At 46.3% G+C, this 25071-nt stretch overlaps 2 protein-coding genes across 9 annotated transcripts in view; one reads left to right on the forward strand and one right to left on the reverse strand.

The window, feature by feature from the left end:
* CRYBA1 (crystallin beta A1) overlaps window positions 1-25071 on the reverse strand; it is a 426252-nt gene that overhangs the window by 365440 nt on the left and 35741 nt on the right. The window lies entirely within an intron of this gene.
* Window positions 1-25071, forward strand: part of MYO18A (myosin XVIIIA) — a 420009-nt gene that overhangs the window by 173503 nt on the left and 221435 nt on the right. For all 8 annotated transcript variants that reach the window (XM_069761190.1, XM_069761191.1, XM_069761193.1 and 5 more), the window contains 5 exons: window positions 708-918; window positions 1596-1738; window positions 2085-2185; window positions 5107-5164; window positions 7043-7187. In XM_069761190.1, coding sequence (XP_069617291.1) covers window positions 708-918; window positions 1596-1738; window positions 2085-2185; window positions 5107-5164; window positions 7043-7187 — 658 coding nt within the window. The remainder of the gene's footprint in view (window positions 1-707; window positions 919-1595; window positions 1739-2084; window positions 2186-5106; window positions 5165-7042; window positions 7188-25071) is intronic.

Genomic DNA, 25071 nt, shown 5'->3' on the forward strand with positions numbered 1-25071 from the left:
GTCCGACCAGCGAGCAGAATCTCCTTCCGGAGAGCAGGCATTTTACTGCTCTCCTCCTGTGCTGTATTGTGCGGTGCCTCAGCACAGAAGTGGCAGTGCCGGCTCCCAGTGGGCCCCTTCATGTGACAGGGCCCGGGGCGATGGCCCCCTCTGCCCCCCCAGTAGCTACGCTACTGCATAGGCCTCCATGTTTTATATGTTAACATCTGGGGTTTATCTTGTGGACAAACTACACTGTTGCTATGCAGGAGGTGGTCAAGAACCGGTTTTAGCCAGTATTTGCCGCAATTTCATTGGCCGTTAGGATGTTTAGCGGTCTTTTATATTATGCACTTTTCTCTGTCGTTCGGTTTTATTTGTGGGGTAAAATCACTCAATTATGGGTGGATTTGGTCTCTAGATGATTGGAAATTCTGGACTTTTATGATATGAAGTTTATTTATTGGTTATTTATTCAAGTTGTTTGTAACCCAAAATAAAACCGGACGGCCATTTTTATTCCACTCAGTAAATGTGTCTTGTATTATTTTTTAGCTTAGGTCTTATGGGGGACATGTTACATACCGACATCGTCTCCAGTCACCACGTAACGGTGTTTTTTTTTTCACACCATTAGTGGTCATGCACATGAATCTCTAAAATCTTGCCCAAAATGAATGGGAATGAACTAGCACGGAGCTCTTGACTATGGCGTCGTCTCGTTGCAGGTGATGCACATGTTTAAAGGTGGCCGCAGAGAAGACACCTCCCCTCATGTATATGGAGTGGCACAATCTGCGTACTGGAATATGCTCATGACTCGTCAGGATCAGTCCATCGTCCTGCTAGGGAACAGCGGTTCTGGCAAAACGACCAGCTGCCAGCATGTTATCCAATACCTGGCTACAGTGTCTGGCAGCACAGGAAAGATTTTTTCAGGTATATCCAAGAAAAGAGTTTCTTATGTTAAAGAATTGCAATGTATCCCCCCACCCCAAAAAAATGGCTGCTATACGGATGTACTGTATGGAATCCAGATTTATTTATTTTGGTACAACCATAGACTTGAATAAGCGAGGCTGACACAACATACGACAGAAACTAGTACGTGCTGTGAGGTTCTTCACAAGCCGATTCTGGAAAAAGAAATCACTGCTCCATTACATAACATGGGTCCTAGTGCTGTCTGATGTCTGTTTTTTCACAGACAGCACTGAGACAGAAAATACATTAGCTAAAATTAGCCTTGGGGTATGTTCACACAAGAATATTTTCAGTCCATGTGTTATCCATTGTGCATACAGACTGAACATACATGGACCAATGTTGGTCTGTGTCGCACTGGAAGCATGCACTAGTCTGGCCCGATTTATGGACCGTCACAAGACTATTGCATGTCCATAGCGGGCGAGCCCAGATGCTGCCTACTGTGTGGATGAGAATTTGGAACTGTATATGGATCCAGCACTCCTCTGAACTTAAAGGGTTATTTCCACCTTAGACTGTGGACAACGTAGTCTGTTATTCTACATGTACTTATGGCACTTACATCTGTCACAATCCATCCCTGTATGAATCCATTAATAGGCTTAAGATTATTGTCTTGATTTTCGTAGCTGAAAAATGGCAGGCCGTCTACACCATCCTGGAAGCTTTTGGCAATAGTGGCTCAAGTCTGAATGGAAATGCCACACGGTTCTCGCAGATCATTTCACTGGACTTCGACCAGGCTGGACAGGTGGCTTCTGCTACTATACAGGTGAGAGAGAGGAGGCTTTTAGTTCACAAGAACCTTTATATAGAAGATAGAGTTTTTTTTTTTTATTTCAGCCCTTATTTCAATAGGAAATTTGAAGCCTTTTGACAAACACGTAGAATAATTACACCTCATGCAAATGAATGCAAAGCTTATTACAAACAGATTAAAAAAAAATTCATTGATGTCAAGTTCCTTGTTACAAAAAAAAAAAAAGTGTGAACGTGGGCAAAATTATTTTGTTTTTTTCCTGTAATTAAAAACCAAACCTGAAATTGGCCAAACCCTTCTCACTTGATGGCGGTCTTGGCTCGCTGCTCCTACTTACGCATATTTTTGTATATTTCAGACCATGCTTTTGGAGAAGCTCAGAGTGGCCAGACGTCCGGAAAATGAAGCCACGTTCAATGCCTTCTACTACCTCCTGGCTGGGGCGGACACCACGCTTCGGTAACTCCAACAAGCTGAATTTTTTTCTTGATCTTTGCACGTTGTCTCCATCATTCTGGAACAGAAGAGAATACAGTTCTTGCATTTTTAACAACTGTGTTGGTCCCCCAAGAATTCTAAGCTTCTATGCAAATAGGGTATTTTATAATCCGCACAGTTCTTCCTACTTAACTAAGCGCTGTTTTATCTAATACAGGCAGGATCCTTTGAGTTGATCACTTAGTTTTCTGTGCAGGGCATATGCTAAAAATTTCTTTTAGACATAAAAAAAATAAATAATGTAATTTATATTCAATTTGTGACTTATCTACATTTTTTCTACCAGGATAATTTTTTTTTTCCAAATCAATGGCTTCTCTCAGAAGTCTACTTTATACCATTCCTACACTGAACCCCACAGCACAGCACGCGGCAAGCTCTTTCTTGTGGCCAGTATACTTTTAGGTGATCTGCATGTTCCCTAAATCCATTGGGGGTCTTTACGAAGACTGACCTGTCATATAAACCAGTCTGAAGTTTATCAGCTGCGCCAAATTTAGTAAGAGCTGCCATAGATTTTCACTATTCTCTATGTCAGTTTCTGGCGTAAGGGATTGTAAATTTGTCAGGTTATAGTTGGCAATGTTCTTAACCTTTCAAATTGCAAAAAGTGGCAAATCATGCAAAACTGAAGTGTTCCAGGTTTTACACCAGAAAACTGGAGTTTAGGCCTTAAATTTCCCTCCAAAGCCTGTGAAGTGGATTTGGCGCTCTGGATCAGAAATCGAAGATATGGCTGCTATCAAGTTATATTAAAGGGAACCTGACAGCTGATGCAGGTTGCCTGATCTATAGGCACAGACTGTATGATTTCAGCCAGGTATGTTTTTCACTAAAATGTTGTAAAATTTCAGAGAAAACATACCTTTAATGGACAGGTGGGTACGCCACGCCTTCTGGCCTTTAGTGGCAGGTCTATCCCTGCCAAGGACCCACCTGTTGGCCTTCTGGCCTTTGTGGCTTGTTCTATGGCGGCCTTTAAAGTGTGTTTTTCTCTGAAATGCAGCAGCGTTTCAGTGTCAAACACACCTGGCTAAGATAATGCTGCCAATTTCTGATAAATGCTGCACGATCCACATTCAGCATGTATCAGCTGTGAGGTTCCCTTTTAAAGGGAATCTGTGACCAGGATTTTGCTATCTTATTTAATAGCAACATGATGTAGTGGATGAGACACTGATTTAATCAATTTATGTCTTATTAGGCTGTGTGCTGTTGTTCCAGTACAATGAGCATTTTATCAGCAGGATATTATTACTACAGGACTAGCATACATGTGCGTCCTGGTCTAACCACGCCCCCAGCACTGATTAGCAGCTCACTGTCTATGTACAGCGTACATAGGGAGCTGTGGTGTGGGTGGGAGCACTTTTCTGAAAACTCTGATTGTATCACACCTGTTTCACCCCGTATACCAAGTGATGCATTGCTGGAATCAGGCTCTCTTTCTCTTTATTATATTGCTCTCAGATGAGGTAAAAACCTGGTGACAGATTCCCTTTAAGAAAAGTATCAGTTCAAACCTATTTAAATGGAATTCTCACCAGGACAGATTTTTTTTTTCTTTACTAAGGGATTGTACTACATTTAGAACTCATCGCCTATCCACTTAGCTATACCGCCTATACTACGCATTGTCCGCCACATAGTGCATAACAAAGCTGATAATGCGCATATGTGACCGAATCCCTGTTCTCGTGATTGGTTGTTCCCCAGCCATCAGACACTTGTCATCAGAATAGGAGAGAAGTTGTGATTTTGGGACAACCTCTCCAATCCGTATACTTGGGTAACAGATGCCCCTCCTCACTTTGGGATGGGTGGGTGAGATTTGTTTATTGTGCTGCTGTTACTGTAGTCTTATCTACACTTTATCCTTTATTTATTTGCCTTTGGCGGTTACACATTTATAAAGGGTCCTCCAGCTGGCATTTTATTAGCCTTATTGTAACATCATTTATAACTTTCTTTTAATGCTTGTTCCATTGTGTGTCTGAGATTTAAGCTTTTTGTTTTTCACGGACCTTTCTGAAATGTAGTTCTTTATTACAGAAAGTCTTCCTGTTGCTTCTAATGATAGTTTGTGTTATTAGAGCTGAGCTGTAAATTTCCTCCAGCGTATCCCTGGCCTTTATATAGTCTCGCCGTTTGACCCTGAACAACTGGGACTTTAAACATGTTCACAAAACCCTTCAGTGGTTCTGTCAAAGATTAATGCTGTTCTGCAGATCAGAAATAGAAGATCCCCAAGAGCCACCATTAAAGTCAATAGGATCTGTCCGCATGCTTTTAGTTAGTCAGTGGATCAGATACAGTGGACATGGCTCCAATATAAGCGGAGCCTCACACAGCCAAACCAGTCCTCCTGCTTTGCACTGATGAGCGGCACAGAACCTCTGTACATTGAGTTTTTGGTTTGACTTCTTGTGCAAAGCCATGTGAGCATGCCTTTTAAAGGGTCAGTAATGACTTTTAGGATTGCTACGTCCATTGGATTCAGCTAGAGTTCCTTTCCTCTAACAATCTCTATAAAGGCTCTCTGCATATTTAAATTCCCAGAGGAACATTGCATGGCCTATAAGTCTCCTTACGCCGACTTGGCGCTCTCCACAAAGATAAACGTTGTCCTTTACACCGAATCCATGACACTAGTGTGGAAACAGTTGTAAAGGGGTATTTGGACATATGGCGGTACTATGGTGGGTGTAACGAGAATTCAGCCCCTCTATTAGGCAGAGAGGAAACCGTATGGAATGAGTTGCTAGTAGATATGGGCTTGTCGGGGTTATTATTAATAATAATAATAATAATAATAATAAGCTATTCCACACCTTCTAGCATTGCTATAAATTTATACGGAACGCTTTCCTTTACCTCTGCAGGACAGAGCTTCATCTCAACCACTTAGCAGACAACAATGTCTTTGGCATTACATCCAAGGTAAGCAGTGGGGGGTAAGGGCTCGTTTCGTGTAAGGTTTAGTTTCACGTTTTGCTATGGACCACAGAAGGACAGCACGGGGATCAATCCTAGCCATGGCTCCAGAGAAGGCAGCTGCTGCGCCCCTCCGCGATACAGACACGCACGGGGGGTCAATCATGTCCATTTGCAGACGTACATGGCCGCCTGAACACAGCCTTACAATAATACGTGCACGTATATTTCCGTCTGGGACAAAGGGTAAAGCTGGCGTTGTGACACAGCTGAGCAGACCCTGCATATCGGATATTGCAGCCGGACTCCAGCCTGACGACGTGGCGCATTGTGAATCCTATTCATACGATAACCTTGTATCTGATAATCTATGAATACGCGCAGCCTCACCGCATTCAGCCCCGTATTGTCTAGTTCTGATTCAGCCTCTTATTTATAACATGAAGCTGACTGTACGGAGAACGTGACATTATCTAACATTGCTATTCCAACAATGTGTAGATGGATGTATGACATTGGACAGTGTGAGGCAAAATAAGTGATCCAGACAAGTGAACATGAAAAATTGCTTCAAACAATGCAGTTACGGGGATAGGGACGCTAAGGCCAGTGATGCGCCATTACCTACAGGAGATATAGCTGTTGCCTGGAGCCGCCTTTATAATGGGATCCTTTGGATTCCATTGTGGCATCCGTTGCTTAGAAGGGCAGAATAGCGCTGGATGCGAGGCCGTGCTTCTCAGGAAATAGGACTGGAATTACAATGTGTTCCTATTTTATAAAACTATTAGTACTTATTGGATTAATCTTTTAGTACCATAATAGTTGGCCGTCTGGTTTTGTGCCCAGAGATACCAGAGTCTGAGAACTTTCCCCTACTAATTTAGTCTAATTTTGTCTTCAGGTGTTTTCTTGTTTCCACCTGTCCTATTTGAAGGAATTGTCCACTATCAGACAGTCCCTGCTCTGTCTGAATCCCTGAAAAACAGGATTCAGACAGACCTTCCAATGAAGACACAGGACTTGATTCATCGAAAGTTGCAAAAAAAAAAAAAAAAAAAATGCCCCCAAATTCTCGCATACTCAAAAATACACCAAGTTCACATGCACTACCTGTTCTACCGAGACGCCGACTCAGAGTGGTCACTGACCGCTTCTGCCGCTCCACATCAACAGAGCAGTTCTTCATCTTTCAAGCTTCTGTGTCAACAGACTGTGACTGCCGACGTCCTGCTGATTGCCAGCCGGCTGCCCACAGAGCTGAGCGGAAGAGAAGCCGCCGCCCTGTCGATGTGATGTCAGCGGAAGCCGCCAAATCACCAGCAGGAGCCGTTTCTGACCGCTGTGTGGTGGCAGAGATCAGCACTGGACACATCAGGCAGGTCATTAGCAACTAGCTGCCTGTTATTTTTTTAGGGTCTTATAAAAAAAAAAAAAAAAAATAGACACAGATAACCGATGCATTATACAAGTGCATAAATGACAGTCCCATAATAAAATGCTTTTCAAAATCACCTGATCCATCACTTTGGAGTAGAGCGAATGCACAGGTCAGGCTTCAGAAAGAAAGCTGCAATCTAAAAGATCACAGGAGCCAAAACGGCTTCTACTAATGGAGACAATGAATATAAATGCATAAATAGCCCTGTCCTTATGTAGTGTCGTAACTTTCATTCAAAGTCCCCAAATCCTACCATATTTATGACGGGCTGCTGCACATACTGTATACCGAGAGATAAAATCCCCGCACCTAAATCCAGGATCCACTGTGCCATGCTGGCATTTAATATCTAGTAATAAAAATGTCTGCGCCTTCCTGATGCGAGGACCTGCTGTCCTATTTCTTCTGAAGTCTCCATGATCAATATTCAATGTTTTGTACAGGGTGAAGACAAGCAGAAGTCGGCCCAGCTGTTCAGCAAACTGCAGGCCGCCATGAAGATCCTGGGCATCGCCGCTGAGGAGCAAAAGGCGTTTTGGTTAATACTTGCAGCAATTTACCACCTGGGATCAGCTGGAGCCACCAAAGGTATGGATATTTGTCCTAGGCGGATGGCAGGATACGGATGCGACATCTGTTCCCATAATGTAACCTCATAAACGCAGCAGAGTTGTAAAATGAGCCCAGTGATTGTAGGCACACTTATATTAGCAGGCATAAAGGAAATATAGCTAATAACCTATAGCCACACACTGGGCTGAGAAATGATCCAGTTCTAGCCCTGGGGTGTCTTACTATATACAGGTAACTATGGTGTAGGCCATGTTGTAAGACATGAGGGCTGCCGCTTAGTCTGCAGTGAGCCCCCACATTGTCGGGGTGAGCTCTGCTGTTTTACATGCTGAGAACTTTGCCTGAATCTAATACAAACCTGCAGCCTATTATTAAGATGAAAATGGGGAGAGGAAGACGCCTTAATAACTACAAGAGACTTTATAATTGGGTCTTGAATGAAAGCCGCTAAATTGTCAAGGCTGCAAAATTCTGTAATATCAGAAAATGACTGCTTTGTATAGGACTGACGGCAACATGATAATGAATGAAGGGCAGTGATGTGCAGGGGAGATCACAAGAGAGGCCAAATGGATTCGATTAGAGGGGCTGTCCACTTTCTATAAATAATAGGAAACCGCAGTAATGTGTGATGTCGTGCTAGAGAAGACGTAAGCACCCTTATATCACACACCCTTTGGTCTTTTCTGGGGTTACACACGGATGCGAAACCCGGGCGATAAAAAAACAAGACAGAAGAAGAATCCATGACTTTGAAATGTGGAGCTGGAGAAGGATGTTATCAATACCATGGATGGCAAGAAGGACTAACAAATCCAGCCAGACATGTCACTCAAAGCAATGCTCACCAAGCTACGACTTGTCTACTTTGGACACATAATTCGAAGAGAACAATCACTGGAGAAGGACATCATGGTCTGAAGAAGACGACCAGCAACGTGATGGCTTGATACTATCAAGATAGCTGTATAGAAGACACTGGTGGACCTACCTAGGCGCGTACAAGATGGACGAACACTCTGTAGGAAGATCGATCAAGTCACCATGGCTCAACATTGCCAAGAAAATGTATTGATCACACCCCTGTTGTGTTAATGCAGGTCATCTTTGCTCTGTGTATACAATGGATGCTGTGATCTTGATCTGTATACATTGAATGATGGTGGCTAGTGATGAGCGAGTGTACTTGGTGCTCGGGTTTTCGAGAGCACGCTCGGGGGGTCTCCGAGTATTTGTAAGTGCTCAGAGATTTAGCTTTTGTTGACACAGCTGCATGATTTGCGGCTGCTAGCCAGCCTGAGTACATGTGGGGGTTGCCTGGTTTCTAGGGAATCCCCACATGTAATTAAGCTGTCTAGTAGCTGTAAATCATGCAGCTGCGGCAACGAAAACTAAATCTCCGAGCAATTACAAAGGCTCAGAGACCACCCGAGCGTGCTCTGTCTGGAAAACCCGAGCAATGAGTATACTCGCTCATCACTAATGGTGACTTGATAATTTACTTGACTGTTTCCTCGGTTGCCCCCACTTAGGTGCAAGCTATAACCCCCTGAACACAATGATTGGCTGGAAGTTCTCTCCCCCCGACTCTGCCATACACGGGGGACGCTCTGTCTGTCCAGCTCTCCTGTGTTCTCTATGACAGAGCCGCTGCCTGACTTCTCTGCCGTCATCTCATCTCTCCAGCACTAAAAGGACCAGCAGTCCGAAATTGGGCATGCCAGACTCTTACCTCCCCCCAACAATGGTCTGTCAGGGGGGCACATACACAAGTCTTCTGGCTGACCCTGTCGATATCGGAAGATACAGCCAACGTTACTCTGTAGTGTATGGCGACCATTAAAGGGGTATCCGCATCTCCAAGATCCTATCCCAATATGTAGTAGATGTAATAATAATATTAGCAAATACCTCCCAATTAGAAATGTAGTATAGTTTTTTCTGATTTGCGCTGTCTGTTGCCTCATGTGCAGGCATTGCCGAACCTTGGGTATCCATGATTGCGTCCACTGATGAAGTGACAGTTAGCTATTTGCTAGTGGTCATATCCATTATCCATGGATACCTACGGTCCTGCAATGCCTGCACATGAGGCAATAGACCTAGGTTATCAGAAGAACTATACTACTTTTCTAATTGGAGGCATTTGGTAATATTATTATAACACGTAATAAATATTGGGATAGGATCTTGGAGATGGGAATACCCCTTTATTGTCTCTAGCACTTGCATACATACAGGGGTATAAATCAGTAAAACACTTTATATCTCTGTATAAATTTGGAGGAATACAGGGGTGGGGACTGTATTATAGATCGGTGCAATATACATCCATAATATGCCTATTCATGAGCCCTGGGGTGGCACTGAGGGTTTCGCCGATGACCGTGGCTGTATAACATGGCAGCCATGTCACCTAGAGACAGTGTTTCCTATACTGGAACATTTTTAGATCATACGAGAAGATGCATGTAGGTGATCAGTGTCTTGCGGTGGCTCCGTCCTCTTCGCACACTTTATGTTGGCTTTTCTATTTATTGACCCTTCTGTAAATGCCTTAATAACAGTGAGGCCGATGGTGTAACGTGGCCTGTGTCTGCACTGAATAACCGATGTGTAACCTTCCCTTCCCCTGCAGTTTCAGATGTAGATGATCTGGGTAACTTGGTTTGATTCTTGCCGAGTTTGTGTCTCTATCTGATCTCTCTCGTGTGCACTTCTTTCCCATTCTCCAGCTCCGGATCACATTCTGCTTTTCTGTATAGCATGGAGCATGACTAATTCCAGCCAGGCACTGAGCCCTGGAAAGAAAGTCACGTCCAGCCTCATAAGAATGGCTTGTCACCCGCACCACTCCATCCCCTCTGCCTAAGCCTTCACGCCACAGCAACCGGATCATCTCCTAAACTAGAAATACAGGAATTAAATGGTGGCGTGAATGTTATCGCATTATACAAAGCTCATTGTGAAAAATATCAGTAATATCAGACACAATAACAGCTTTAAAAAAAAAGGGCTGGATGTCTTTCTACATCAGCCTCATCAGGTCCAAGAGATCTTTTGAAATGTTCATTTTAAGAGCCCACCTAGATATGTTCTCCAAAAATGGCAATTGTAGTATAAGGCAAGGAAACTTTGGAGGAAAAAAAAGGATTACAGAGCCTTTTTTGAATTGGACCTTCAAAGTTAAGACGCCAGTCTCATCAAGTCCAAGAGAGTAGATACACATTGTGTAGAATTGTCAGTATACAAACCTGCAACATGTACTTGTGTTTTTTATTTTCGACCACTAGAGGGCAGGCTGAACCAAGCTTTGTGTGAGCAGGAGCAGCAGTCTCCTTAAAGGGAAGGTGCCATCAAAAAAATTTTTTTTTTCAGAAATTGTAAAAATGTAAAGAATTAATGATTACATTTTCTTAAAAAATATTATCATTTGTTTATAATTTAGTAAAATATGAAAAATAATTTGAAAAGTTTTGGAATTTCCACTTTTAAACACTAGGGGGAGCAGCTGCTGAATTCAGAAAAACCTAGTGTACAAATAGCTCACATTACTGCACTGCTGTAATTATGGGCGGAGTCTGCTGACGTGTGATGTCTCCTCTCCTCCCCTTGTGGGTGTTTGCTAAGGGATTAGAGAGGATGATATTCAGGAACCCAGTGAGCAGCCATTTTGTTGGTGACTGCAGAGTATGGCTGCCGTCACACTATCAGTATTTGGTCAGTATTTTACCTCAGTATTTGTAAGCCAAAACCAGGAGTGGAACAAATAGAGGAAAAGTATAATAGAAACATATGCACCACTTCTGTATTTATCACCCACTCCTGGTTTTGGCTACAAATACTGAGGTAAAATACTGACCAAATACTGCATGTGTGAAGGCAGCCTTATACTGACAAGTAGACAGTCACCGAGGATGGCAGGCAGCAAGGATTCTGGGAGATATGTGGTGGAGGGAGCAGGGTGACAGCAGCACAGAGTATTTCAGGAGAGCAGTGTGCTGGTCTATAGGGGCCCCCTGTTCGGTGCGCGGAGCAGCCAGGGATTGTACATAGAGCGCTGTCTTTTATACACATGGATGGACCGTCTGCTCCACAGAAATCCAGGAAACATTTCTGCGGATTGATGGCCTGGTCTGATCCAGACTTTGCATACAAAGACTCCATTCCCCTCCTCAGATCCTGTCTTCTCCATCCTGTCCTGGCAATGTGTGAAAGCGAGGCGACAGGCGCAGTCCGGAGTGACGCTGGGAAGGAAATGTAGCCATATAGTAACGATAAAAATGAGACCCCTCTCTTCAGCTGCCTCACCAGCCCTGACTGCACCTAACTGGAGGTCATGCTGTCCCCTCTATTACCCCAGACCCGCGTGCAGGTGCTCAGCCAGAACCACCATAGAATGGGTCCGCTTTCTGAAGATAATACTGCCATAGTGTTCTCACATAATACCGCCATATAGATCACACACAATACTATCAAATAGATCACACAATACTGTCATACAGTTCTCACATAATACCACCATATAGATCACACATAATACCACCAGTGTTCTCACATACCGCCATATAGATCACACATAATACAGCCAGTGTTCTCACATACCGCCATATAGATCACACATAATACCGCCAGTGTTCTCACATACCGCCATGTAGATCACACATAATACCGCCAGTGTTCTCACATACCACCATATAGATCACACATAATACCGCCAGTGTTCTCACATACCACCATATGCTTCTCACATAATACCGCCATATAGATCACCCATAATGCCACCACATAGATCTCACATGTATTGTAAATAAAGAATCGGCCAGAATAAAGTCCTTTATTAATCTTTTTTATACCATACCGAACGCATAATCCTCGACTCCCTCATCTCCCACAACAAAAATAATAAACCACAATGGGGAAAGACACGCAGGGGGAGAGGAGTGCATAGGAGAGGATTAGATACTGACTGCTGAGCCGTGTATCTAATCCTGTCCTGTGTGATACTGTGCTGCGCCGTCTATCTAATCCTATCTTGTGTGATACTGTACACAGGACAGGATTAGCTACACAAGACTAGATTAGCTACACAGGACAGAGGTAGCAGTGGTAGATGGTATATAGAGGCAGGCAGCAGTGGTAGATGTATATAGAGGCAGGCAGCAGTGGTAGGTGGTATATAGAGGCAGGCAGCAGTGGTAGATGGTATATAGAGGCAGGCAGCAGTCGTAGATGGTATATAGAGGCAGGCAGCAGTGGTAGATGGTATATAGAGGCAGGCAGCAGTGGTAGATGGTATATAGAGGCAGGCAGCAGTGGTAGATGGTATATAGAGGCAGGCAGCAGTGGTAGGTGGTATATAGAGGCAGGCAGCAGTCGTAGATGGTATATAGAGGCAGGCAGCAGTCGTAGATGGTATATAGAGGCAGGCAGCAGTCGTAGATGGTATATAGAGGCAGGCAGCAGTGGTAGATGGTATATAGAGGCAGGCAGCAGTGGTAGATGGTATATAGAGGCAGGCAGCAGTGGTAGGTGGTATATAGAGGCAGGCAGCAGTCGTAGATGGTATATAGAGGCAGGCAGCAGTGGTAGATGGTATATAGAGACAGGCAGCAGTGGTAGGTGGTATATAGAGGCAGGCAGAAGTCGTAGATGGTATATAGAGGCAGGCAGCAGTGGTAGATGGTATATAGAGGCAGGCAGCAGTGGTAGGTGGTATACAGAGGCAGGTAGCAGTGGTATACAGAAGCAGGTAGCGGTGGTATACAGAGGCAGGTAGCGGTGGTATATAAGGGCAGGTAGCAGTGGTATATAGGGGCAGGTAGCAGTGGTATATAGTGGCTGGTAGCAGTGATATATAGGGGCTAGTAGCAGTGGTATATAGGGGCTAGTAGCAGTGGTATATAGGGGTTAGTAGCAGTGGTATATAGTGGCTGGTAGCAGTGGTATATAGGGGCAGGTAGCAGTGGTATATAGGGGCTAGTAGCAGTGGTATATAGGGGCTAGTAGCAGTGGTATATAGTGGCTGGTAGCAGTGGTATATAGGGGCAGGTAGCAGTGGTATATAGGGGCTAGTAGCAGTGGTATATAGGGGCTAGTAGCAGTGGTATATAGGAGCAGGTAGCAGTGGTATATAGGAGCAGGTAGCAGTGGTATATAGGGGCTAGTAGCAGTGGTATATAGGAGCAGGTAGCAGTGGTATATAGGGGCTAGTAGCAGTGGTATATAGGGGCTAGTAGCAGTGGTATATAGGGGCTAGTAGCAGTGGTATATAGGAGCAGGTAGCAGTGGTATATAGGGGCTAGTAGCAGTGGTATATAGGGGCTAGTAGCAGTGGTATATAGGGGCAGGTAGCAGTGGTATATAGGAGCAGGTAGCAGTGGTATATAGGGGCTAGTAGCAGTGGTATATAGGGGCTAGTAGCAGTGGTATATAGGGGCTAGTAGTAGATGGTATATTGGGGCTAGTAGCAGTGGTATATAGGGGCTGGTAGCAGTGGTATATAGGGGCTAGTAGCAGTGGTATATAGGGGCAGGTAGCAGTGGTATATAGGAGCAGGTAGCAGTGGTATATAGGGGCTAGTAGCAGTGGTATATAGGGGCTAGTAGTAGATGGTATATTGGGGCTAGTAGCAGTGGTATATAGGGGCTCTGTACTTACCGTCAGTCCTCTTCCAGGAAGTGCTGAATCGTGTTCAGGGCAGAGCAGTGTGACGATCTCCCTGCTCTGCTCTGAACAGGTCGGCAGTGAGCAGTGATTGCAGCCAGGGCTGCCACTAGAAATTTTGGGGCCCCATACTGGCAAAATTTGAGACTCCGCCCAGGCTCCACCCCAGCCCCGCCTCCAGGCTCCACACCTCGAACTGTCCACAGTCCCACCGCTATCTCTTGGAAAATCTCCACTTCTCACCTATCACACATTAACAGTTCCCATCACCAGATCACACATATAGCCGGCAGCTTTTGTTTTGGCCAAAAGATTTTTTAAGCCGCCACCAGAACACGGTAGACACTTTTGGCCGGGCCCTACTGTACTGTAACCTACTAAATATTTGTTAAAATATGCAATACAATTTAGGTATATTTTTATTTATTTTTCAATTTTTAAAATGACCTATAATACTACATACAAGGAACAAATACCACAACACTATGACCAGATGACATACTACCACCACAGTGATCGAATAATATAAAATACAAGGAACAAATACCACAACACCATGACCAGACCGCATATTACCACCACATAGTGACTGAATACTACAATACTGATCAGTAATAAAAAAACAACCACAATACTATCACCATCAGTGCCATTATACACAGGAGATCTGTAATTAGTAAGCAGTGTCTGTGTGCAGGTAATACAGTGATCACCGGTGACATTATACACAGGAGCTCTGTATATAGTATACAGTGTATAGTGTCAGTGTATAGTTAACACTGACTCACCAGTGACGTCTCTAGGTGAAGTCCTTCATCTTTCATCCAGCACAGACCGCCATCATTTCTTCCAGCCAGGACTCGTCTCTGCAGGAAATAACACAGTTATCTCGAGTTCCACTTGCAGAATACATTACTTAATTTTCACAGCCTCTACATTACACCACATAAAGAAGGTGACATAGTATCACTCTGCACAGTAACAGGACCTCCCCCCATTTAAAACAGTATACTCAAAAAATAAAATAAATACATCACTGCAATAATAATATCCCTTAATTAGCCCCTATGGTAATATTCGCCATCCTAGCCCCCGCGTGTCTCATTGCAGGCTCCAGCCATATGTTCTCCCATCCTGCCCTCATGAGTATCCATTCTGCCCCATATGATCTCCCCATCCTGCCCCATCTGTCTCCATCGTATCCATCCTGCCCCATCTGTCTCCAATCCTGCCCCATCTGTCTCCATTCTGCCCCATCTGTTTCCAATCCTGCCCCATCTGTGTCCAGCACTCTGCCCCATCTGTGTCCAGCACTCTGCCCCATCTGTGTTCAGCACTCTGCCCCATCTGTGTCCAATCCTGCCCCATCTGTGTCCAGCGCTCTGCCCCATCTCTGTCCAGCGCTCTGCCCCATCTCTGTCCAGCGCTCTGCCCCATCTCTGTCCAGTGCTCTGCCCCATCTCTGTCCAGCGCTCTGCCCCATCTCTGTCCAGCGCTCTGCCCCATCTCTGTCCAGCACTCTGCCCCATCTCTTCCCAGCACTCTGCCCAGCACTCTGCCCCATCTCTGCCCAGCACTCTGCCCCATCTCTTCCCAGCACTCTGCCCAGCGCTCTGCCCCATCTCTGTCCAGCGCTCTGCCCCATCTCTGTCCAGCGCTCTGCCCCATCTCTGTCCAGCGCTCTGCCCCATCTCTGTCCAGCGCTCTGCCCCATCTCTGTCCAGCGCTCTGCCCCATCTCTGTCCAGCGCTCTGCCCCATCTCTGTCCAGCGCTCTGCCCCATCTCTGTCCAGCGCTCTGCCCCATCTCTGTCCAGCACTCTGCCCCATCTCTTCCCAGCACTCTGCCCAGCACTCTGCCCCATCTCTGCCCAGCACTCTGCCCCATCTCTTCCCAGCACTCTGCCCAGCGCTCTGCCCCATCTCTGTCCAGCGCTCTGCCCCATCTCTGTCCAGCGCTCTGCCCCATCTCTGTCCAGCGCTCTGCCCCATCTCTGTCCAGCGCTCTGCCCCATCTCTGTCCAGCGCTCTGCCCCATCTCTGTCCAGCGCTCTGCCCCATCTCTGTCCAGCGCTCTGCCCCATCTCTGTCCAGCGCTCTGCCCCATCTCTGTCCAGCGCTCTGCCCCATCTCTGTCCAGCGCTCTGCCCCATCTCTGTCCAGCGCTCTGCCCCATCTCTGTCCAGCGCTCTGCCCCATCTCTGTCCAGCGCTCTGCCCCATCTCTGTCCAGCGCTCTGCCCCATCTCTGTCCAGCGCTCTGCCCCATCTCTGTCCAGCGCTCTGCCCCATCTCTGTCCAGCGCTCTGCCCCATCTCTGTCCAGCGCTCTGCCCCATCTCTGTCCAGCGCTCTGCCCCATCTCTGTCCAGCGCTCTGCCCCATCTCTGTCCAGCGCTCTGCCCCATCTCTGTCCAGCGCTCTGCCCCATCTCTGTCCAGCGCTCTGCCCCATCTCTGTCCAGCGCTCTGCCCCATCTCTGTCCAGCGCTCTGCCCCATCTCTGTCCAGCGCTCTGCCCCATCTCTGTCCAGCGCTCTGCCCCATCTCTGTCCAGCGCTCTGCCCCATCTCTGTCCAGCGCTCTGCCCCATCTCTGTCCAGCGCTCTGCCCCATCTCTGTCCAGCGCTCTGCCCCATCTCTGTCCAGCGCTCTGCCCCATCTCTGTCCAGCGCTCTGCCCCATCTCTGTCCAGCGCTCTGCCCCATCTCTGTCCAGCGCTCTGCCCCATCTCTGTCCAGCGCTCTGCCCCATCTCTGTCCAGCGCTCTGCCCCATCTCTGTCCAGCGCTCTGCCCCATCTCTGTCCAGCGCTCTGCCCCATCTCTGTCCAGCGCTCTGCCCCATCTCTGTCCAGCGCTCTGCCCCATCTCTGTCCAGCGCTCTGCCCCATCTCTGTCCAGCGCTCTGCCCCATCTCTGTCCAGCGCTCTGCCCCATCTCTGTCCAGCGCTCTGCCCCATCTCTGTCCAGCGCTCTGCCCCATCTCTGTCCAGCGCTCTGCCCCATCTCTGTCCAGCGCTCTGCCCCATCTCTGTCCAGCGCTCTGCCCCATCTCTGTCCAGCGCTCTGCCCCATCTCTGTCCAGCGCTCTGCCCCATCTCTGTCCAGCGCTCTGCCCCATCTCTGTCCAGCGCTCTGCCCCATCTCTGTCCAGCGCTCTGCCCCATCTCTGTCCAGCGCTCTGCCCCATCTCTGTCCAGCGCTCTGCCCCATCTCTGTCCAGCGCTCTGCCCCATCTCTGTCCAGCGCTCTGCCCCATCTCTGTCCAGCGCTCTGCCCCATCTCTGTCCAGCGCTCTGCCCCATCTCTGTCCAGCGCTCTGCCCCATCTCTGTCCAGCGCTCTGCCCCATCTCTGTCCAGCGCTCTGCCCCATCTCTGTCCAGCGCTCTGCCCCATCTCTGTCCAGCGCTCTGCCCCATCTCTGTCCAGCGCTCTGCCCCATCTCTGTCCAGCGCTCTGCCCCATCTCTGTCCAGCGCTCTGCCCCATCTCTGTCCAGCGCTCTGCCCCATCTCTGTCCAGCGCTCTGCCCCATCTCTGTCCAGCGCTCTGCCCCATCTCTGTCCAGCGCTCTGCCCCATCTCTGTCCAGCGCTCTGCCCCATCTCTGTCCAGCGCTCTGCCCCATCTCTGTCCAGCGCTCTGCCCCATCTCTGTCCAGCGCTCTGCCCCATCTCTGTCCAGCGCTCTGCCCCATCTCTGTCCAGCGCTCTGCCCCATCTCTGTCCAGCGCTCTGCCCCATCTCTGTCCAGCGCTCTGCCCCATCTCTTCCCAGCGCTCTGCCCCATCTCTGTCCAGCGCTCTGCCCCATCTCTTCCCAGCGCTCTGCCCCATCTCTGTCCAGCGTTCTTCCTTGGGCCCCCGGATCGCCGCTCTAAAAAAAAAAAAAAAAGAAGTTCTTCTTACCTGCCGCGCTCCTGCGGCGGGCGAAGTCTCCACGCAGCTGCAGCGTGCATGCACTCGCCGGCGACTGACAATGATGTCAGACGCCAGCGACATGCACGCACGCTGCGGCTGACGTCAGCGCCTGCCAGCCTCAGATTGGCTGGCGGCGCCGCGGCTGTTAACTATTGACGTGCGGGCCCGCGCCCGCACGTCAATAGCTTTAAACAGCTGCAGCGTCGGCGCTAAGGGCCTGGTTAGCCTGCGGCTGCCGGTAGGGGCCCGGTGAGCAGATAAGAGGGGGCCCGATGCGGGCCCCCTCTGCTCACCGGGCCCCATACGCCAGTCACGGCCGTCATGCCCTGATGGCGGCCCTGATTGCAGCCTGTGCTGTAATACTAAGTACAGGCTGCAATCACAGCTCCTCGCTGCAGATACTCACCCCGAACCTCGCTCCCAGCAGCAGCTTCTCCCTGGCAGCTCCTGCTATGATCGCACACACTGAGCTGTGTGTGCGATGACAGAGGAAAATAAAAAACAAAATGGCCGCGATCTCCTCTCACAGCTGTGATGTAGCAACCCAGGGGGCGTGCCCAAGTCACAGCTGAGAGGCAGGAGGAGCGGTCGGAGCCCGACTGTTGTGTCCAGACACTTACACCCACACTAATGAAAATGGCGGCCTCCAGTGGCAAAAGTAAAAATGAATAAATAAAAAAGTATTAAAGTACTACATTTACTTTTGTATTAAATATAATTGATTATATAATCAATAATTATTAATACAAAAACTAAAATCACGGCACCCTCCCTTTAACTCTGCTGAATCTAGAATACTGACATCATGGCAGCAAAAATATATTATTAATCCTAAAAGGGGTACGAAAATTAAACAAAAATAGAAGTGTCGAAGCCCGTGCACCAGGTATTGCTTTTGTAGCAAGTTGATTAAAGAACAATGTGCAGGTAATGTGATTTTATAAATTCGAGAGTTGGCATTAGTGGGAGAAACTACCTTTTGTGCCTAAATAAGCCATGTTATGTGTAGACATTTCCATAAAGCTGCTGCTTTCTGTTATAGCAGCTTGATGGCGCTTTTTTGTTGTACCCCCTGTTCTTGGACTGGTGCCACTTGGTGCCACTCTTACACTATCTATAGATTGACGTTTCTAATTCGGGATAGCTGGTCGGCCATCATCATCTTCTTGAATGCATGCCTATCTGCACGCTATGCACAGTTGCACGCATGACTTAGTATCCTGTCTTGTCTTGACATACTTCTGAATGAAAGAAATCTAGGAATCGTATTATTGCACTTTGTCCATGACTTGTCACATATTAACAGCCTGCTCCAGAATATAAGTTGGTCGCTTGTCCTTGAGTTTGCTGTATAGTGCATGTGTCCGTGCCATGTGTTACATGTATATTACAGAACAGCTCCATTCCTGCCCATATTCTTAACCTTTGTGTTAAGCATGTGTTCCCTCTCCTCTGGGTTGAACGGTCCTTCAAAGGACCATGAACATCTGGGCTTAGTTTCAGAGAACTTCTGACACGTCATGTAGTTTTAGGACTGGTCCAGGTTCTAAAACCTTTTATCTGTTGCTTAAAAAGAAGGCACAGAACCACTCATCTGAGCTGCTCCTCTTCGGGTGTGTTCTGCTCCGCTTCGCTGGTCCTTGGGCAAATGCAGAGCCATGTACACACTACTGTACTTGCTAAGAGCTAATGGTAACTCTGCCTGTCCAAGGATCAGCTAAACATAGTAGATCACTGCCGAAAAGCCATATAGCTCAGCTGAGTCCTGCTGCCCCTTCCTAGCAGCGTTTGGTAGGTGGTCACCCTCTGGATCTTTGTTGATTAAAACTTATGACATGTCATTCTAACTTTTGAAAAGTTTTCTGAAACTGTATGTATGCTTTAAGTGTGTTCTCCGGTCATATAATATTAACGAAGCACTCAAATGAATATATTGCAGTCAGCATATTATATAGCACTGTTTGCTTACAATTGCTCATTTTCCCTTTCTACTCGGCTAATTCTTCTCTGTTCTCTGCTCTGCGTAGAAACACGAAGTCTCTTTTCACTGAATCTGTCATCCCTTCTGATCCAGCTTCTTCCTCTTCCCCTTCCAAGAACTTTTGCAGTGACTTCTGACTCATTCATGGAAAAGAGACTTCCTGTTTCTTCATAGAGCTTAGAAGGATTCGGCTTGTCGGTTTGTGATCACGTGATGTCATGGACCTAATGGAAAAGAGAAGAATTAGCTGGGTAGAAGATGATACAAATTTTGATGCTAGGGCTTCTTTAAGTTGCCTCCTCAATATTGGCTCGAGTGAGACCTGTTCTGCAGTACCCAGCAGCAGCCACTACACATTAAATGCAGCTACATTCATGATTTCCATCAGGCCACTATCAGATCTTGTGGGGGCTGTTGGGTGTTGGGACCTATTGTGAAGATTGGTCATCAGCATGATATGACTAGAGAATGCCTTAAAGAATTAATTCACAAGTAAATATTAGTCCATCAGGATATATGGGAAACCTGACTTAAGAATGCACAAAAACATCCTATGTGGACCTGCGCTGATTCTGTAGGATCATCATCTCTTGCGAGTGCCTACAAGTGATGCCTACAATCCTAATGTTCATATCTGTATTGATCGGAGCTGTTCTAACAATATAATATTTTTTTTTCTGATCATAGGTGGTGCTTTAAGGACAATAGACATATATTGATCCAGTAATCCACAAATCATATCATTACTATCCACATTGAAAAGTTGTATGTAATATAACTGTAATCCCCAAAGTTAGAACATGCTCAGGTTAAGAAATGTGAGTGAAGGGTGGGCGAAGTTTCCTAATCTCGGTGTATGTGGAAATGGATATTGATGCATTTATAATCCAGTATGACTGCACTTCTGTCGCTGCAGGAGAGATTAATAGGATTATTTATAAGGGTTTTATTTACAGCTCATTAGCGAGAAATGTGAAGATGATGATAGATGACACATCAAGGAGCTAGACCTCTGAACTCCTGTGGAAGGCGCCTTATGCTTTGGTGCGGAGATATTAATTTATGAAAGTTTTTGTGCTTTCTCCACATTTTTTTTTAACATAAACGAAGCATTAACTAAATCTGTCAGCATGAGGACGTCGGAGCCATCTGGATGAAATTGTGTGCTGAGGAAGCTGCATAATTATTTCACCTATAACTCCTTCTGTCGGTGCCGATCTAGCACTTGTCCATCATACGGCGTGGAGGGACGTGAGATGTAATAAATATGAAGCTAATTACTGGCAGGGGACACAAAATGATTAGAAAGAAAAGTACTTGTAGGTAAGAGAGTGCAGCTGTACACAAGACCTTCTCCTGGTTCTGAGAGGTACACAAGATCTTCTCCTGGTTCTGAGAGGTACACAAGATCTTCTCCTGGTTCTGAGAGCTACACAAGATCTTCTTCTCCTGGTTCTGAGAGGTACACAAAATCTTGTCCTGGTTTTGAGAGGTACACAAGATCTTCTCCTGGTTCTGAGAGCTACACAAGATCTTCTCCTGGTTCTGGAGGTACACAAAATCTTGTCCTGGTTCTGAGAGGTACACAAGATCTTCTCCTGTTTCTGAGAGGTACCCAAGATCTTCTCCTGGTTCTGAGAGCTACACAAGATCTTCTCCTGGTTCTAAGAGGTACACAAAATCTTGTCCTGGTTCTGAGAGGCACACAAGATCTTCTCCTGTTTCTGAGAGGTACACAAGATCTTCTCCTGGTTCTGAGAGGTACACAAGATCTTCTCCTGGTTCTGAGAGGTACACAAGATCTTCTCCTGGTTCTGAGAGGTACACAAGATCTTCGACTTGGTTCTGAGAGGTACACAAGATCTTCGACTTGGTTCTGAGAGGTACACAAGATCTTCGACTTGGTTCTGAGAGGTACACAAGATCTTCTGAGAGGAACCTGTAGGACTTATCTGATACTGTCTGCATAGGAATATTGACTTGAGATACTAATTCCACATCCGCACCTTGTTAATTCATGCTGTGGATTTCTCTCAAATCATCAATAAAATAAACATGCATAGTTGTGAGTTCACAGTGGATTAGTTATGTTGGGACATGCCATAAGACCTTATGTGCATAGCCATATTGTGTCCCCATTTCATCAGAGGTCTAAGGGGTAACATTTCTCCTTATGGAGATTGACATGCCAGGGTAAGGAAACTTATAGGCCATGCAATGCTCCTCTGGAACATTTCTTCAGAGGTCTAACGTTTTACCTTATGGAGCATGATATGCCTAACATGCCAGGGTAAGGAGACTTGTAGGCCATGCAAAGCTCCTGGAACATTTCATCAGATGCATGGAGATCTTCTCTCCATAAATACCCCTGTATATATGGCACCCAAAGGAGTATGGTACAGTCAGACTTGGAGTCTTTGTGGCTGCATACTGCATGGCTGATTTTGGGTCAGTTTTACATTATATAGTCTCTTGAACACTGCAGTGTAAATGAGGCCGAACTCCCAGTCAGAACGAGCTCACTGATGGATTCTCAGGTAACTGGTCAACCCACTCTGCACTCAGCAATGTACCGGGAAACAAAGCCAAAAGGTGTAACATTTTTAATTAAACCAAATTGCAAAAATGACTTTAAGTCCAAAATACAAAATGTCCATATAATGGCAAATATTTACCCAAATCACAGTGTGTAAAAGGTATTCAAATGAATGTCCAACAAGAATACAACACTTTTTTAAAGGAATCACAAAATACTGTTTATTAAGACCTATGACCACATACATAAATCATCTCCCGATACATATTAGATGGCTGTTGGTGGAACGATGCTTCGGCCGATGTTCCTGATGGCAGCCGTCTCGGCTGTCTTCCCCATGTCCATCAGGCATCTCCAGTTTCGGACTGCCATTCCTCTTGCCCTCTAACAGATGTCGCTGGCAGAGAAGGCTGTCGGTGGCTTTCTCATAGAGAACACAGTAGCGCTTCCATCAGACATCTCTCCTGGCGGCTCATCTCCGGGAGAACAAAGTGGTTGGTAGTCCAAAATTAGATGTGTCCGATCGACATCTCCCCATACATATTAGAGCGTCGACCATAGCCGTCAATATCGACAAATATGGCCGACAGTCCAATGAATATGGGGGCTTTAGACGAGACCTAATTCAAGTCAAATATCTAAATTTCTTCCCACAAAAACACCCCGACTGGGAAAGCAAATTAAATACTTATCCAATTGAGACCCCGAACGCTAAGAATGTTTAGCATAGTATTAGTACTGGCAGAAATTGTGAACAGGTTTCAACTTTGTAAGTGAAGGCAGCCCGGCAATGTCTGATCATCCTGCAGCCATCACACGATCTATTCCGGTAATTTGGCGGCACCTATGGTCAGTTCATTAGGTCGCCGTGTTGTGCGTTTCTACAGACTTTTCTAGCAAACTGTTCTGTCCCTTTTTATATAAAAATCCTTTGTATTCGGAGCTGTAAACTACATAACAATTAGACTTTTGTGTGTGTTTTCTAACTGCGTGTTTTTATTTGCATGTTGCATGCTGCTCCGTTGCAATACAGAAGGAGATGAAGGTAAAGACGCGTTTCATCATTCTCTTTCATGTCGCCTCCCAAGTGAATTTGTTCCTTCCGCCGTGCGTTTCTAGTCCTGCCCGGTCTCGCAGTATCGGTCCCAGTATGACAGCGGTTTAATTGTGTCATTGTGGTATTGACACTGGAGTTTCTCATCTCTCGTGCCTGAACCTTGTCGCGGTGACTTAATATTGTTTCATCTTTGTGTTTCTTATTCTCTCTGCCAAGAGTAATGTCACTCCAGGGCTGGCATCACTTCTCACATTTCCATACAGTTATTTTCCATTTTATTAAGGTCTCTTCTGCTCCTCAAGTAATACAGAATATAGCCTGTGGTCCATCATGTCTGTATATTACAACAGTGTACCTTAATGGGGATTTTCTGACATTAATTATGATTTATACACAATTGTCCTGGGGCAACCTGACGTGAAGAGGCTGTGGTGCTGAGGCGGTATCTGAACTCCAGCATTATTGAACCTCTCTAGGTCAGTAGCTCATTTATAGGTGACCCCAAGGGTTTGGCATTTATAGGGGGGGGGGGAGAAGGAAGGCCACCGGAAAATTCATAGATGTTCAATAAATGAAGGTCCCAACTCCGAGAGCTCGACCGGTCTGGTGCCCACTGTGAGTAGCATGGACACAAACGCTCATCTCGCTAAGCTCACTTCTATGAGACTCCTGAAGAGAAGTGTTTCAGAAAGTCTTTTCCTTAGGGCTCACACTCTCTTGCGAGAAACTCGGATGAGTCTCGCATGTTAATACCCGGCGCTGCTGCCGGCACTCGGATCTTAGCGTGCGGCCGCATAGGAATACATGCAGTCGCACGCTCCCCTCCTGAGTGCCAGGTATTGCCATGCGAGACTCATCCGAGTTTCTCACAAGTGAGTATGAGCCCTTAGGCCGGGGTCACACTTGCGAGTGCAATGCAAGAAACTCTCACGAGTCTCTCGCCTCAATACCCAGCACTGCCGCTGGCACTCGGGACCGGAGTGTGGGCCTCATGTATTTCTATGCAGCTGAACATGCCGGTCCCGATTGCCGGGTATTGAGGCGAGAGACTCGCGCGAGTTTCTTGCATTGTATTCGCAAGTGTGGCAGTGGCCTTAGAGAGAACTTGTCGTGGAAAATGGAAACTGATCTGCAGACAAGATGTTGTAGATGTAGACCATGAGGAGCCGATCAAATTAATGGGAAATTTCTCAGTATAGCCGGTATTTTAGTCAGTCAAATCCATGGTGATTGTATGCAGGAGTCCAGTGGGCGGTCCTACTAGTGATTGACAGTGTGCCCTGTGTTACTGCGCATGCAGAAATCACTGTTAATCACTAGTAGCTCCACCCACTGGAGTCCTATACATGTGAACACCAGGAATTCCAATGAATAATCTACAAGTTATAGTGCATGTTTTCCAACAATCCAATATATAATCTTGCTTAGCTTTTCCTTCTTTATACAATGCTGCCGCAGATGGGACTACATATACAGCATGAAAGGTTCCCTTCAAAAAGCAACTGATTAATACCTTTATATCTGTAATTAATACAATTTGTAGCTGATTGGCCATTTTGGGGTAAAGAATCCTACCGACCTTAGGATCCCACTGACTTGATGGCGTATATACAGTAAGACATGGAGTATTCATGTCTACATACTACATGTTCGATCACAAGTCCATTTACCACCGAATAGTCACTTAGACACTTTTCTGGAGCCAGAACAGATGTGTAGATGTTTTATGTTCTCCTAGTGAACT

The sequence above is a fragment of the Ranitomeya imitator genome, chromosome 3 (genome assembly GCF_032444005.1).
Source record: "Ranitomeya imitator isolate aRanImi1 chromosome 3, aRanImi1.pri, whole genome shotgun sequence".
Taxonomy (NCBI): Eukaryota; Metazoa; Chordata; class Amphibia; order Anura; family Dendrobatidae; genus Ranitomeya; species Ranitomeya imitator.